At 41.5% G+C, this 17,736-nt stretch overlaps 1 protein-coding gene across 4 annotated transcripts in view; it reads left to right on the forward strand.

Annotated features, from left to right (window-relative positions):
* Positions 1 to 17,736, forward strand: part of znf462 (zinc finger protein 462) — a 45,525-nt gene that overhangs the window by 18,571 nt on the left and 9,218 nt on the right. For all 4 annotated transcript variants that reach the window (XM_031859877.1, XM_031859878.1, XM_031859879.1 and 1 more), the window contains exons 2-7: positions 2,891 to 3,141; positions 3,372 to 8,584; positions 9,271 to 9,405; positions 11,404 to 11,828; positions 13,259 to 13,377; positions 15,500 to 15,697. In XM_031859877.1, coding sequence (XP_031715737.1) covers positions 2,931 to 3,141; positions 3,372 to 8,584; positions 9,271 to 9,405; positions 11,404 to 11,828; positions 13,259 to 13,377; positions 15,500 to 15,697 — 6,301 coding nt within the window. In that variant the 5' untranslated portion in view covers positions 2,891 to 2,930. The remainder of the gene's footprint in view (positions 1 to 2,890; positions 3,142 to 3,371; positions 8,585 to 9,270; positions 9,406 to 11,403; positions 11,829 to 13,258; positions 13,378 to 15,499; positions 15,698 to 17,736) is intronic.

Consider the following 17,736-nt stretch of genomic DNA (forward strand, 5'->3'; position numbering starts at 1 on the left):
TATGCAGTAGTGCTCTCCAAAACCTGTAGAAAGACTTCACGTGTAAATTCAGCTCAGCTCTACCTTAATTTTAGAAAGGCAGTGTCTGTATTTGCGTCACATTAACTTAAAAAAAAAAATCTCTTTTGCAGACAAACTGAAAAATCTATAGGGCCAATGAAAAACAAATGGCCTTTATGGTGTATCATATTTCCTCTTAGATCACAACCATTTACTTTTACATTTATTGGCCTGCTTACTCCATTTGAGATAATATAATAAAATGTAATTATTACATCCAGTAAACTGAATTTTACTAAATGTATAAATGCAACATCAGGCTGAATAAAATAAATGTGTTCTCTATAAAACTCAATGCCCTCATGAAAAACACATAGCGGTGCTGTATTTATGCCACTCTCACTCTATAGCAGCTTGATAATGCTGCTGTTGTATGAATGTAACTTATTGAAAGCAGAAAATGTTGATTATGATCATGCTGTAGAATGATATTGATATATTATTGTATCAGCCATTGATGGATCATCTTCTGGCATTTCAACAAGAATATAAGGAGAACTGATGCTTCTGCTGAAATAGGATTAATGTAGACGTGTTTCATTAAGAACAATGGATCCACAAAGGGTCATGCTGGCAGTGTGCACCATCAATCCTGTTTGAATATATGCAAAACATTTCTGTCTTTGCCTAATAGAATACACAAATGAATATGTGTTGTAAATATAAAAGCACTCAAAGAAGTGGCTCTCAGCTTTCAAGAAAATGTGTTTTCAATACTATGGACCATAATGTGTGATGTTCTGCCATCACTCTATATCGTCAAGCTAAAGGCAACACATAGAGAAAGAGTATCTCAAAAAAAACAATAGGTTTATTACTTTGTCAGTACACAAAGGAGAAACACATAAAAAGTCGTTATATACTGCAGCTTCTGTTCTCAATTGTTGTGCAGTGTATACAATGTTGTTTTTCTCGAGCTGGCATTGAGATGCAGGAGTGGACAAAAAAAAGAAAACACCTGCCAATATAAGAGAGTAATGAAGAGAATGGCCATTCTGCATTCAGAATCTTAGGTTCAAATATGTTCACACCCGGAAGGTGTCCAAAGTGTTCATAGAAGCACTTTTGAACGCATTTAGTGGTTTGGGGATATAATCATTTTGACATGTGGAAACATTTATTAGTACCACAGGGTGTACTTGGCCATGTAAAATGACCTCATACTGTCAGGCCATAATGTATCTATGGAGAGCAATCAACAGACCCAATGTTTCCCACTACATAGCCATACCCATACCATTACAGATCCCCCACGTTAGTTGCATCTTCGTGCATGGGCCATAAGCCGTTTGGATATGAATGGGAACCTTGTTATAAATATCAGCTTTGTAGAACTCACAACAGTGAGGGGTTGATTCAATTCCTCTGAAAGAAAATTAAATAAATGGACGCTTAAGTTCCTTAGGTTAGATTTACATTTAACTCGTGGTGTTTGAGAAATAAAATATTGATTTTTTTCCCCCTCCAAAGTAATGGCCTGCACCATGGTACGCACCTATTGTGTAAACATAATGTGTTCACCGAAATTAGCAACATAGTAAAAAATGGTAAAGTGTACCCTTTAACTACTTATCTCAGAACCTGTGTGAGCTACAAATGCTATTTGTGATATTATATGGTTTGCGTGACAATATGACAATAGAAAGCGTTGATGAAACAGCTGTGAAATGATGGCCACATCATCAATTTCCATTTTTCTGTCCAAGTCCAAACGGCAGAGAAGCCCAAAGACATAAAGCCTTCATCTCTCCGTTGATTCATTCAATCTTATTTCAGAGCAGTTGATACAATCTGATGGAATAGTCTGCTCTAAATACTGAGCTGTGGAGCTGCTCTCCAGCTGTTGCTTATCCCAAGGTAATAAAAATGGGACAAATCAGCCCATAATCCCTCCTCAGTCCCTCCATTGTTCTTAGAATGATGCTATGCTCAAAAATTTGACCTTCTTAGTATTCCGAGTAACATCAGGCTTTCTATCACCTTTTGTGGACAGCTTCAGTCGTTTAAGAGATTGAAAATGATTTAATTTTTATATGAATTTGTGACTCTGTATCCGTGTGGTTTTGTCTTCATAAAGACACAACAGAATGTTTTGCTGTTTTGCATAAATGAACAAATGTGTCTTCTTTATTACATTTTTGAGACTATTACTTTTTGCAGTACTTCAGTGGCATATTTCATGTAGACTTGAAGGATCATAATGGTTTATTAGAATTTCAGCTTTTATCTTACCATCTCACCATTCCCGCATATTATTATTATTTTTTATTTTTTTATTATCCTAATTGAAATTACAGACAGTGAAAAAACATGTGTCCCTCCAGTGGAAAAGTTCCGACAACGTGCTTCACTTTGTCACAAATTCTTAGAAATACAACTTAAAGAGCTTCTATGAATCTAGCAGATCAGAAGGCTGTATTTTGAACACATGATCATTTAAAAGCTGCCTGCCATTGTCTTACTTGTTATGTGGAAAACGTGCATCTTACATCCTGTACTTGATTATTATTTGCTCACAGCAGGAATTGCCATTGGTAATCATCTTAGATCATCACCAAGCTCATTTTTATGGAAGGGTATGTTCGCTACCCTAAATATTGAAGCATTACGGAAAAGTATTATTCCTGCTTTGTAATAGCTCTGTACATATGAGTCTCCATAGCAAAGTAAATACCCCTTTACGTGCACTGTAAATGGCTCCTATGAATATTTTAACATAAATTACTTTTATTTTCAATCCCACTCCCTTAATTAGACATGTATTCTGCTGTGTACTCATTGGGAAATACTGCATGTCCTCAGGAGTTTTTCTCTTTATTTTTCTTTGCAGGTTTCCCTGATTTTCCAGGGAGTTCTCCCTTTTTTCAGTGATGGAGGTATTGCAGTGTGACGGCTGTGACTTCCGTGCCGAGTCATATGATGACTTGAAGACCCACATTCAGGAAGTGCACACGGTTTTCCTGCAGCCTGCAGATGCAGATGAGTCTGACTCTCTGAAAGATGAGGACGAAGATGAGGAGGAAGCAGTGGAATACGATGACACGGATGACCGGGATTATTCAACTCCTAAAGCTGGAATAAGTATGTCCACCACATCAAATCGGATGTTACAGTTTCATTTGTGGAGGATTATTTCTGTTTGTTTCATATAACTCTTCATAGTAGGATGTTTTTATGTTTTATTGAGGAGCATAACATGTATGAGTTGATGCTGGTTTTACTGACTGAAACAACAGAATGTTAAAATAATTACAAAATGTTACTCATTTACTTTCCATCAGACATCTCACCTACTTTCTCATCTATTTTAGGCCCCAATACTACTGACAATTCCAAGCAAACACCACAAAAGCAGACAGCTGAAAGCCTCCTGCCGTTTTACCAGTGCAAGTTCTGTGTCCGTTACTTCAGATCGAAGTCATTCTTAAGAAACCACACCAAAAAAGTGCATAATGCTGAAGAGGAAGATTCTGATGCAAGTATCTCCTCACAGAGCGCCGAGCAGCCCAGCTACACCATTATTATGCATAGTGACAATTCAAAAGTGTATTCCTGTCAGTATTGCACGTATAAGTCTCCACGCAAAGCAAGAATATTGAAACACCTACTAATGTATCACAGTAAGGTTCCCGCAGAGAGCGCTGGAGATCCTTCAGAATACGATGAGACCAGAGAGGAATCGGACTCAGCCGGTGGACTCATGAAGGGAACATTTGCCTGTGAATGGTGTGACTATCAGACTGACCAGAAGGACAGCTGGACTAATCACGTAGTGAAGGAACACAGTGACAAGGTCAAGATAGTTTCCTGCATTGAGGAGCTGGAAGGAGAGGCAAGTGCAAGCTCACCCAAACCAGATTCTCCCTCCTCTTCCCGAAGCCAGAATAGATCAAAGATGGGTTTCACTGAGGTTCAAGGAAAGGAAGAGCCAGAAGGAAAAACAGTAGAAAACACGTCCGAGGAGTCAGTCCCAGACATGACGTCCTTTCAGTATGCAGTAACACCCAACAGCACAGGTTCCTCCATTTTGTCCAAGAGGTTTGCGTCATCTGACGTCTCCAAAAGTGTCGTAGAGGCGGATGCCAACTTACTCAATGAAGAAGACTCTAAGAGCAGCTTAGAGAATGATGATGAAGAAGACTTGGGCGATATAGATGATCCCAGCTATACTGGGACCCTGTCAGCAGATGCAAAGCAGCTTTTAACTGATGAGGACAATAAATTACTGGAGACTAAAGGAATACCATTTAGAAAGTACATGAACCGTTTTCAGTGCCCTTTCTGTTGCTTCCTCACCATGCATAGGCGAAGCATCTCCCGGCACATTGAAAACATTCACCTTTCTGGTAAAACTACAGTGTATAAATGTGATGAATGCCCGTTTATTTGCACCAGCCCTCTTAAACTAGGCACGCACAAACAGAGCCACATATCTTCAGATTTAGACACCATGGACCTAACAAGTGATAGTCTAGACTCTCACAATGACAATGCTGCAGAGCCAGTTAATGTAAGTTCCAAAGTCAATGGAAAAAAGATAACCAGCACACCGAACGACCAGCAAAACCCTCATCGCTGCACACTTTGCAGCTTCTCTACCACCACTCTGAAAGGTCTGAGGGTTCACCAGCAGCATAAGCATTCCTACTGTGATGACCTAGATCCCACTGTCTTTGAAAGCCAGCAGACTGACCAGCAGGACTCTGAAGCGGACGCTTCTCCAATCTTTCTACAAAAAACCCAGACCTCGATTTTAGGACTTGCCACCAAAAAGCCCTTAGTAACAGGGAAAAGAGCCAGGAAGTCCATTAATGACTTGCCTTTGGATTTGTCCTCGGTTAAGAAGAGAACTAGAATTGATGAAATTGCCAGTAACCTTCAAAGTAAGATAAGCCAAAGCCAACAGGACATGATCATAAACCTAGATGACATGGATGATGTAGATGCAGGAGAAAATCACACTAGTGCTGATAAAGAGGGTAGAAACCATGACAATAAAAACCCTGTCTTCACTTATAACACACAACAGCTTCATGCAAGTGATTCGATGATCTCTAACAAGGAAGGCCGAATAGGGAAAAGAAAAAGCAACCCTAAGTCAAAACCTAGAAACATTCCTATATCAATGACTCTCTCAGATGATAGCGAAAACATCTCTGCTGACCCCAGTGACGGTGCTATCCAAGAGAATGCTGATTATTCAGAGGATCCAGGAACTACACGATTCTACTGCAAACACTGTGATTACCACAACAAATCAGCTCGTAGCGTCAGCACCCATTACCAGAGGATGCACCCTTACATCAAGTTCAGCTTTAAGTACATCCTGGACTCCGAGGACCAGAGTGCGGTCTTCCGCTGCTTAGAGTGTTACATTGAATACACAAATTACAATGATTTGCATCAACACTACATGGATCACCACCCTGAAGCAAGCAATGTGCTCAACTTCAACCAACCAGATCTGGTGTACATGTGCCGCTTTTGTTCATACACAAGCCCCAATGTCAGGAGCCTAATGCCCCACTACCAAAGAATGCACCCAACAGTGAAAATCAACAATGCAATGATCTTCTCCAGCTATGTAGTGGAGCAGTCTCACAAAACGGGTGAATCGCAAACCCTGAGGGAAATATTAAACTCTGGCCCCAAGAATTTGAACTCAGCCACGTCAACCCCAAGGTCCTCCTCCAGCCCAGTGCCGAAAACGGTCTCCAAGACCCCTGAAGCCAGTGCTGAGGCAGACCCTCTCAAAGAACCTATGGGTAGCAATGTTGTTGTGTATGATTGTGATGTGTGTTCTTTTGCTAGCCCCAACATGCACTCTGTGTTGGTCCACTATCAGAAGAAACATCCAGAGCAAAAGGCATCTTATTTCCGTATACAGAAAACCATGAAGGTCATCTCAGTGGATCAATCGCAGCCTGTTGCAAACTCTTCGTATAATCTCAACATGGCTACGCCTCCAAAACAACCAAGCGCAGCACTGTATGGATCAGATGAAGAAATGTACTACTGTAAACATTGCGTGTACAGCAACAGATCTGTTGTTGGTGTGTTAGTCCATTATCAAAAGAGACACCCGGAAGTAAAAGTGACGGCAAAATATATCAAACATGGCGCTCCCACTCCCGGTTTGATGAAATTAATGGATGAATTGCAAATTGCGGCTCCCAAACAGTTTTTGAAGCAGTTTCAAAATAACGGTCACGATGGATCTAACAACACGAGCCCTAAACCTGGAGGTGGCGATAAAGGAGAGGATGAGCTGTTTTTTTGTCAGCACTGTGATTATGGCAATCGCACTGTAAAAGGAGTGCTTATTCATTACCAGAAGAAGCACAAGGAAACCAAGGCCAACGCTGACCTTGTACGTCGTCACACTGCAGTTGTCCGGAGTCAGCGCGAGCGTGCACAGATGGTTCAGTCGAGCAGTGTCTCTTCTGCCTTGATCCCAGCTCCTCCAGACCCTGAAAACACTACACCTTTGCGCTCACTGAAGTGCAGACACTGTTCATATATATCCCCCTACGTCTATGCCCTAAAGAAGCATCTGAAGAAAGAGCACCCCACTGTGAAAGCCACAGCCATGACCATTTTACACTGGGCCTACCAAGATGGCATTCTGGAGGCTGGCTACCACTGTGAGTGGTGTATTTACTCCCACGCTGAACCCCAAGGCCTGCTGCTCCATTACCAAAGACGTCACCCTGAACACAATGTTGATTACACATACATGGCCAGCAAGCTATGGGCTGGACCGGAGACTACTCAACAAGGGGGCAATATGGAAACTAAACATTACAAATGCAGAGACTGTGCCTTTGAGGCCTGTACAATATGGGACATCACTAGTCACTATCAGGTAGTGCACCCATGGGCCATTAAAGGGGATGAATCTGTGCTTTTGGATATTATCAAAGGAAATGGCCCACCTGAAAATATACACCAGGCGGTTGCCAAAGAACATGTGTCTTTCAATTGCCAATCTGTTGAAGATGATGGAGGACAGGTCATGGTCACCACACCTCAAGAAAGCAATCCCCATCCTACCCACCCACGTCTTTCCATCTCAAACAATCCCTATCAGTGCACTGTATGTCTGTCAGAGTACAACAGTCTCCATGGCCTCCTCACCCATTATGGAAAGAAGCACCCGGGTATGAAAGTAAAAGCTGCAGATTTTGCACAGGAGGCAGACATCAACCCCAGTTCTGTGTATAAATGTCGTCACTGTCCGTATGTAAACTCCCGAATCCACGGTGTCCTAACTCACTATCAGAAGAGACACCCATTGGTGAAAGTCACTGCAGAAGACTTTGCAGATGACATCGAGCAAATCCCTGACCCAAATGAAGGAGATGACAAGTGCAAAACTCAAAGGCAAGGCTACGGCGCATACAGATGCAAAATCTGCCCCTACACGCATGGGACACTGGAGAAACTCAAAATCCATTACGAGAAATATCACAATCAGTCGGCCTCTGAAATGTTCGCTCCCTCTCTGACATATTTCTCCACCGGTAAAGAATCAGAGCCAGTAGCTGAATGCAGTGCTGGTAATATATCAAGCGCAGCAAAAGTCCAGGAGGTCAGTGAATTGGACCTTGCCCTCTCCCAGTTACCTATCAATAAGACTGAGAAACATGCTATATTCAATTGTCAGCTCTGCAAATACTTCTGCTCCACCAGGAAAGGCATCGCTCGTCACTACCGTATCAAGCACAACAACGTCCGTGCTCAGCCAGAGGGTAAAAACAATGTCTTCAAATGTGCTCTGTGTGCATACACAAACCCTATACGCAAAGGTCTGGCAGCGCACTACCAGAAGCGGCATGATATTGATGCCTATTACACCCATTGTCTGGCTGCTTCCAAGACTATGACCGAAACGCCTGCCAAAGTGATAGCACCCCCGCCGCCAGAAGGGGAAAATTCAGAAATGAGCGAAGACTTGCGTTTGGCTGTGGAGAGACGAAGGTGTTCTCTTTGCGCCTTCCAGGCCTTCAGCAGGAAGAGCATTGTGTCACACTACATCAAACGCCACCCAGGTGTCTTCCCCAAGAAGCAGCACGGTAGCAAGCTTGGTCGCTACTTTACCGTCGTCTATGCCAAAGAACCTGAAAAGATTGCTGTCAGTACAATGGCAGAGGATGACAAGGAAGTGTTGGAGGTTCAGCTTGAACCCGAGCCGGACAGAGAGGTCGAATGGCTGCCATTTAAGTGTCTAAAATGCTTCCAGTTGTCCTTCAGCACAGGCGAGCTGCTCTCTATGCACTACAACGATCACCACAGCAATGACTTGAAGAGAGACTTCGTGGTAGCGCCCGGACCTGAGGAGGAGGACTCCGAGTTGTACAAGTGTACTCACTGTGAGCTGAAGTTCCAGGCTCTCCCAATTCTGGCGAAACATCTGTTGAACCACAATGAGGAGTTTCAGAAGAGGGCCATGAGGCAGGAGAGGAGGAGGCAGCTGCTCAGCAAACAGAAAGCCGCAGAACTTCCAGAGACCAAACCTGAGAAGGTGAGCAGAGATACGAGTCTTGAAAGAATATGAAAGAATAAGACGGGCATTATTTAATTTTCCTTTTTACCATTAATATCTGACAGCATACAATAACTCTACTATAACTCTTCTGATGCTTTAAGATACTACAGCTGTCATGGTACAGCTGTTCTTTGAGTCCGTTGAGTAATGGGCTCCCATTGTTTTGGAAAACAGCTCTAAATAGACATAAAGTCCCACTAAGAGTATTGTTAATTTATCTTAACAAGACTTTATAAGCCCAAAACCATTGCAGTTGTACTCAAAGTAGTCATATTTTTCCAAACAGAATAAAATAAACAATTACGTATGTCATCGGGAATATATAGCAGTGATCGTAATGTGTGATTAGTTAGTTTCATGATGAAAAATACCATTCATCCTTAATGTTTATTTAAGAAGAGTGATTGTCTCTAACTTCATGGAGAAAGGGTAAAGCTCACAGAGAACAAATAGCAGTATCTTCTGACTGTGGCAAAATAGATCAGTTGGTTTAGATTATACACTGTTATTCTTCATAAAAGGTTAAATAATATATAAATATAATATAATAAAAATCCTTGTCTCAAAAAATAAAAAAAAAAGTTTTTAAAATATGTCAAAAGAAAATGAAAACTGAATAAAAAAAATGTTCTTTTTATCTTTTTTTCTATTTCTGTTAACAGGAAAACCCTGTAAATAACGCTCCCATAGGATTCAGGTGTAACTTCTGCATAGAGATGCACCCCACCCTGCGTGCCATCTGCAACCACCTGAGGAAGCACGTCCAGTACGGAGAGGTCAAAGAGGGACATGTCAAGGTAAATAGAGTTTCTTTTATGCTGTTATAGTGTCTTATTTAACTGGGGATTTGTTACATTAACTCTGAAATGTTTCCATGTCAACTGCACGCATGTCTATGTTAAACATATTTTTATAAAATAAGAGGTTAATATAAACAATAAATACACATTTCTATTTTATATTTATCTATGGCAAAATTAAAAAAGGCATATGTTGGTTTGTGAAATGCATCAAAGGAATACTTTCTTGCCGAGAGTTGGATGAGAAGATTCTTCATATCCGTTACATCAATATAAAGCAACAGCCAGCAGCTGGGTAGCTTAGCTTAGCATACAGCTGTAGTTTCATATTTGGTGTACACATTTTAAAGTAGTATCAATGGCGGGTAACCATTCATACATTCCACTGAGCCTGCCAGTGAGGGGAACAGGCCTAAGGATCCAACGCCTCACCCAAATGGAGACCTGGTTCTTCCGTCAGACACTCGGTCTGTCTTTTATGTATTTAAGATGTACTGCATACTTCGGCAACTGAGGTCTACAAAAAAATTGGGTGTTTCTGTTGCCACGTTGACTTTTATGTATGTTCACTATATAGGCTCAAATGTTAGCCTTTGAAGCTAATGGCACATGCCAGGGTTATGGGTTAACTGCAAGCATTCATGGCCTACAACACCTCTAGCAGATGGAATTTATTGTATGTTTTACACATTGCAGAAGGTAAAAATAAACGTTGCTTTTTATAGTATCTTAAATACAGTTTCAACTCTAGAACTGCAATGGTTCTAATAGAGTTGGATCGGAAAAAAAACAGGCTGACAGTGCAGTCAGGGCAGACTGGATGGCAAGGTTGGGTCTGTGGATGCCACATCTTATTTATGGCTGCATGAAGTGCAGGGTCAGGTCCTTCCACAGAAAGAACGAGCTTCCTCGAGGCAATAAAAAAGTCATGGTGATTTTCTGTCTGCTTGTGATGACTACAGAAACCAGCCAGCACTCCAGTAGACGACGGAAGAGGAAACAGATGAAGGAGTTTTGTTTTGCAGTTGGTTGACGTGCGAATGTGCAAGGTCTTTTGTTTTAGGTGTTTGACTAGTTTTTTATCCTCCCATTTCATTCCCGGCATCAATAGCAACTAGTAACAATGAATCATTATGAAGGAATCATAGGACTATATACAGTATATTGTGATTCACTTTGTTAAGAAGAATTTAATTGCATTTATATTTTAGAGTTATACGGTTGAGATATATATTTTAAAAGAAGAAGGTAGGAGAGTTGGGAATGATGTGTAATAAAGCTCCTGGACCGATTTGAGGGGTAGGACTCAAATTTTCATGTCCCATTCCATTTAGATGGTGCAATCAACTCAATATCAACTAAGTGGTGTGTCAGTAAATACCGGCAGACTACAGAGTGTCAGGTCAGGGTTGGAGTTGGCCCAAGGTTTCTATTAAGGCTTGCCTACACTGGACTTGACAGTCAGGTTTTTTCAGTCATTCGTCCTTGGACCAGAAACACTTTCATTAGCAGGCTCTGACTGCAGCTTAAAGTATTTTGGACAGGTGTTTGTTTCAGGAAAATGATTTAAATAGAAAGGCTTCCAGGTCAATGATATACCCACATGTTGATCTTCAGCACAAATGGATCCAATTGACAATACAGAGGATGACTGAGAGAGCTGTAACTAACTGAAAATGATTGCACTGATACAGCGCAGAGCAGAACCAGAGGTGTTAGACAGATGCTTAACTGTTGCTTATGTGCTGTTAACATGATTTGCCTGATTTAGGAAAAACACTTAGAGGCACCAGACTTTAAGTGATACTTCATTGAACAGCCATTTTTTGTCATCTGGTAGCTGATTGAGTATCAACATTGGACTATCCAAATAAAATTGTTACCCTTCATCTTCCTCCTTATATTGCAGGGTTGTCCATCCGCATAACAAAAAGACTGCGACAGACAAAATGAACAACTACTGAACATCTGAGACTTCTCCTCTTTGTTTTGCAGCAGGAAGTCAGCGAAGTCCCCCTGACCCTGCCTTCAGAGACCCTGACTAATGGCGACCTCGAGGGGGATGAAGCAGCTGAAACCGACGGCCTCGAGAGACCCGCGGAGACAATGATGGGTCCACCCATGGTCTCCACAGCTTCAGCTGGTGGTGCTGTTGCCGCAGAGACACTGGAACCAGAAACTACTGTTATTGAAGGAAGGGGAGCGGCCCTTGTGGCTGCAGTGAGGGCCGTGGTGTCAGAGGGCGAACTGAAGCAGCGATTAGCAGCGGGGGGTCACCCGTGTGTCCAGTGCGACAGAGTCTTCATGTCCATGCAGGGACTGAGGTCCCATGAGAGGAGCCACTCAGCCATGGCGCTGTTCAGCCGAGAAGACAAATACAGCTGCCAGTACTGCCAGTTCGTCTCACCCTTCAGACACAAGTAAGTAAGAGGAGCAGAGTCTAAGAGTCTTCACTGTTTCTACAGTGGAGTCCCCAGAGTAAATTCAACACGTATTTCTAGTAAGTAATTTGTGTGATGTGTTGATCTATTTATCCTCTGTTGAACATTGATCTATTCTGACTGTAAGCGTACTTACTTTTTGGTAAGCGTAGTTCAAGTTGTAATCCTTAAGATTTTAGTCCTTGTTGATTTGGCAACAAGAAGTTCTTTCAATAGTACGGGGACTACTTTTCAAGGAACAAAAAAGGTTGTTGTCTGTGTTTCCATTGCGGTTGTAAGACTTGCAAAGATTAAGCAAATTAGTCCGGTGACATATGAAAAAGCAACATGACATGGGACGATGTGCTGGTAGTCGTAAAACACTCTGCAGTCTGCAGCTCAGTGTGGCTGCATAAGAAACACGTTGAAAAGAAATTAACTTTACTGCTGCATCGTATGCACATGGTACTGAATGAAATGCACAAGAGGAAAATGAAACTAAGGGCATCTTGGATTAGCAATCATTTAACACGGTTGCGATATGGCTATGGCAGAGGGGAGAGCAAACGTGTTGCTAGATTACATGCATGCATCATTTCTTCTGAATCCCTCATGCATGTGAAGGCCATTTAAATCCAGTGCAGGAATGGCGGACTCCGCCACAAACAACTATATTGTTAGTTCATTATAGAACATATATAACTGCATCAATAGAATACTATAGCCCCAGTAGGAGGACATTTTAAACTCCATCCCTTCTATACCTTACTGTTCTACAAATCAACTGGATGTTAAACTCATTTTGTACAGAGCACTATTTTACACCTTATTCAGTTTACCCTTCACGATCTCTTTGAATCCTCAATCTTTTCTAAGATGTCCTGCCTCCTTGGAGAGTAAGACAAACATTACAGCGAGACAGACATTTTGGTAGTGTGATTTGTTTTATCCATCACAGAGACACAGAGCGAGAGGGGAAGAGAGAGTCCTCATCTCCTCTGAGCTCCCAGGTGTAATCCCTCTGCACTGTATGTGCCCTGACCCAGAAAGAAGCCAAATTCCCATGCCACCTAGGAGGCTGGCATTAAAAACACAGCCGCTGTCCCCACAGGCGCTCACACGTTCACTCCCACCAAGGGATTGTGGGAAGATGAGTTCACCCCACGGCTCCTTGTTCTGTAGTCATTGGAAATGTGCGGCTGTTGTTTGTGAGGTAAACAGAATTGAGCACTTTAGATGCTGCTGAAGAAGAAAAAACGCAGTTGAAATCATCAAAGTGGATGCTGTTGAGTAGAGCTTTCTCGCTTTCTTTCCTGTACTCTATTCTTGTCACTTTCTCTCCTGATCTGCTATCCTTTTGTCCTCGTTCCATCAATTTTTTCATCTTTTATCCTCTTATCTCATATCCTCCCCTTTTGTCTCATCAACAGTCTGGACAGACATGTGCAGTCTCACCACGGGCACCACAAGCCCTTCAAGTGCAAACTCTGCCCCTTTAAATCTGCCTACGTGAGTCGCTTGAAGAGCCACCTGCATAAGGCACACACAGGTAAAAACCAAATAAAACACACACACATCAAATCCCATCTTACAGCTGTATCCATGACTAACAAGGTATTCCCGGGTCAGAATAGCAGCCTCCTGTTTATCATCTTCCACATAAAGATGCTGTGCATGATTTAGCTCATCCTGCACAGTGTAACCAATGGACTAGCTGGAGGAGCAGCTTCACCGAGTACATTAGATACACCTAATTAAGCACATACAAAAGAATCATATTTGGATTTTTAGCACAAATAGCCCAGATGAATTTATTGTTAATATTGTTTATTTGGGAATATGGAGATGAAACCCTCAGCATGTGAATGCTGACAGGTGTCTTCAGTTAGATGCGGTTCTTTGCCTGTGATCAGGGTTTTTGTTGTTATTGAGGGAGCCAGACAGCAAAGTCATAGACATTCAAGCAAATGTAAAAAAAAAAGCTCCACTTCAGAAATCAATACATGAGCAAAAGAAACTATCTCAAAAGTAGCCAACTAGAAAGGCCAATTATCAAAAAGCTTTAGAGTGCTCTTAACTGTCTGATTGGAAAGAACAACAAAAAGGAAAAACAGTTAGCCTGACAGCTGCTGTGGATAATTGGCACAAACCAATTTTGTGTTGCGATTACATTTGAAAAGTAGAGTTTGGTTATGTTGTTGATTGATATAAACAATCTGCATTTTTTTTTTAATATTTTGTGGCTCAGTTCCTCTCATTTGTGTCCTTGCTTTCAGTCCAAAAAGCTTAAGATACTTTGTATTGATATACCCACAGTACAACTCGTTCTCACTCCCCGTGCGTCAAATACCGCGGCTTGGTCAGTGCTCCTCAGTGTCTGACACCGATGCACGTGGGCACCCTTGTGCGTGAATGTGATGCACTGGGCTTGCCACTAACTTTTTGGTTGGGGGGGGGGGTTCAAACAAACACAGAACTTTCTTCCAGGGGACCGCTGTTCATGTCCCGTGCAAAACTAAAAGTGAAATTTGACATTTTGTCACATGAGTTGGTAGTCGTGTCACTCGTTAGTCACGCGAGTCCTTCGTCACTCGGTTGTAATGAAAGTTTTTATTCAGTGACGTTCTTTTCTTAAACCTAACTAAGTGGTTTTGTTGCTTGAGCCTCACTTCCTGTGAAAATGTGGGTTTATTTTGAAAAGACACTATGCATGCAACAAGCGTGTATTGACGTATATATTCCTGACAAATCCAAAACTAATGTTAGAGCGGTACGTGGAGCGTCATAGTTTGAAATTTGGAAGCACTGACCAAGCTGCGTTATTTGACGGATTGGGGTGAGAATGCATTGAACATTCCAGAGCTATTTTATTCCAAACATGTTTTTAACAGAAATAGTTCAATCAGGAAGTAGTTTTTCTTATTAAACCACTTCTGGTAAGATTATGTTACTCTCCTCAGGATGCTGCTTGCATTAGGTTGTTAAGCAAATATATTGAACAGCAACAGGAAGAAAGATGCTATAAATCCCCCATGGGTACATTCAAAACTCTACCAAAGCTGCCAGAAACGCACACAGTAGCCAGCGCGGCATCAGTACAGTCATATATTGTAACGGCATAAATCACAGAAAGTGTTTAGTATATATGACTGTAATTTGTGAGTGAGATTAGCTGTTGGCATTATATGAAATACTGTTCTTTATGGATGGCTCATCAACCTGCACAAAGCTTGCCAATTATGGAAAAAGTGCCTCAATAACATTTAGGCAGTGTGAGACTAGAGTATATCCATGTTTACATTCAAGGCTTAGTCAACTAGAATAATAGTTGTTTGAGAGTGTAGTAGAATGTAGATCATGTTTATGTGCGATACCTTGAGACATTTCTAATAAACATTGCAGCTCGATATTTTTTTCCAGCGAAATTACGCTTATTGGTCCAAGAGGAGTCCTAAAAGTGACATATATGTATGTTACAGATTGGCTTAGAGGGGAATAGCTTTGTTTGTGGTGGAGGATGTGTTTATTGTCACTATATTTATTTCGCTTTTTTATTAAGGATCTTGAAAGCATTTACAGGTCTTTTCAGATTCTCAACTAATACTGCCTTTGTACAGTACATTTCCTTTAGCAGCCATGTTGTTGACTTGTGTTTCTTGATTTCCCTCCAGGTGAGCAGTACACATACAAGTGCTTGTCTTGCCCCTTCTCCTCTATGACCATCAGCCAGCTGAAGGAGCACTCTCTGAGAGACCACGGAGAGGCCCTGACCCTCCCCAAACTCCGGGCTGCTACCCAGGCTGCTCATGGCGCCCTCAGGCCCTCGCGGCTGGCCAGTAACGCAGAGCTGAATCCCTTGGCCCTGGATGGTATGAGATCCTGCATTATGTCATTTTAGTAGATGTATGATCATATGATGGGCTTGTCAGGCCAGATCTGAAAAATCTCAATTGAGCATCAAAGCAGAATTCATTGTAATACAGAAGAGAGTTTCTTTACTTTGGAGCCAAGACTCTGTGTGGTGCTTAAATCATCTTATCTACTATTAGAAAATATCCCAAAATAGTTATGGTTTCCCACAGCCCAGAAAAAGTATTTAAATACCTTGTTTAATTTGCCATCATCATTATATATATATCCTCACATTTGACAAGTTGAAACCAGCAAATGTTTAAAAAACGACAATACAGTAGATGCTGATTCATTTTACTGTCGATTAATTGACTAATCATTTCAGATCTAGCACATACAGTACATGTTTACAGCCCAGGTGGGTTTTTCACACTATTAATTGTAACTCATTACATTTGCTATGAATATGGAAAAGCAGCAGTTAGGGTCAATAATTAAGTGGCATAGCCTTTGGGAAAGTATTGTGTGCACGGGTTCAATAAATAATGTCGGAATTGACGAGTTTGACTGCCTAAGCCACCTTTAATGTTGATTCTGACACCTTTCTTTTTCGGAACATGTTCTATCAAAGAGGCACCTTCACCATAGGTTGGTGCAGAACCCATCTCCTTGATGTGATGCCATGTTTTTAGGTGCTTTAGTGGCCGTGCATTGCACAGCTTGCAGACTGTTCTTGGCAGCAGCTGTCACCTTGCTGCTGGAGCTGTGGAATCTTCCCTGGAGCTGAAGCAGGGCAGCATTCCTCAATGCACCAACCACCACTGTCAGCTGTGCCCTACCAAGACAAGTGAAACATTGAGAAAGAGCAGAGCTGACATATTGAATGTCTCTCTACCGTGCCAAACAGGCTACCTTCATCAGTCAAATGTCTTCAATTCCGATATTTGAAGTGGAATAGAGGGTTTGTTTTGAAAGGATTAAGATTTGATTGGCGCTAAAATTATGAATGTATGACCCAGGTTCTTTGATCTCCAACCCCATCCTTACTTTTTTATGGTGCTTTAAGGTCAGCCTTTAAATTTATTTAAGCTGCTCTTCTCCTCCCCTGTCTCCTCCAACATATTGCTCCTCTCATGTATGCAACGTAATAGACAGCTCTGGCCCTTAATCCTTTCAACAAGACACATCGCCACCTTATGACAGAATTCTCTCTCCATCTGCTATCTCATCTCCTTACATCTCCACAATGCAGAGAGGATATTAAAAACATGAATCAACTGTGGCATTGTTTGATTTGTGTGAATTCCTCTGTCTCCTCTGCAAAAGTGAGAAACTGGATCTCAAGCATTTTATAAAGTAAAAGTTGTTTTTTTCCAATTATTTTTTTTCTCTTCCATGCTCTCTCATATACTCTGAGTGCTGAATGAGGCATTTTTCACATGGATAGATATTCTATTAGTGTCACTGTGGTTTATTTATTGATGTGTTGGAGGCTCAAAGTAGGGCGAGAAGATGAGCTTGCTCACTGATATTATAGACTCTTGAGAAAGGGAATGAGGAGGGAAAGAGGTAGGGGACAAATGATGACAGTCATAACAATACATCTGTATCTGTGAGGGGGAGGGGACATTTGAGTCGTGAGAGTCATATCTCCTTAAGAGAGCAAAAAATCAACTGCTGTCTACTGATAGTCTTTCATTAAATATGTATGTGTACGGACAGAAAATGTGCATTTTCTTTTTAAAGAAATCATCAGACTGCTCTCATTAATAGAACAGAAGAGGCAGATGAAAGAGAAGATACATAAAGTAGGTTAAACTCCATCCTGCTGTGCAAAAATGTGCATTGGAATAACACGAGTCTTAGATGCACAGGGACTCTCGTGGATTGAAAAACTAGTGCCCAAATCCTAAAATATTATTTTCATTCCAGTGATACTTCCTGTCTAGGTCTTAAAATATAATCATGAAAAGAAGAACGTACAAATTTACTGGTAGCCTGTACACATGTTTGTGCAATGCGAAAATATTTCTTCATCAGAAATATCTCCAGACAC

This window comes from Anarrhichthys ocellatus, unplaced genomic scaffold (assembly GCF_004355925.1).
Source record: "Anarrhichthys ocellatus isolate YVR2014 unplaced genomic scaffold, GSC_Weel_1.0 scaffold23, whole genome shotgun sequence".
Taxonomy (NCBI): domain Eukaryota; kingdom Metazoa; phylum Chordata; class Actinopteri; order Perciformes; family Anarhichadidae; genus Anarrhichthys; species Anarrhichthys ocellatus.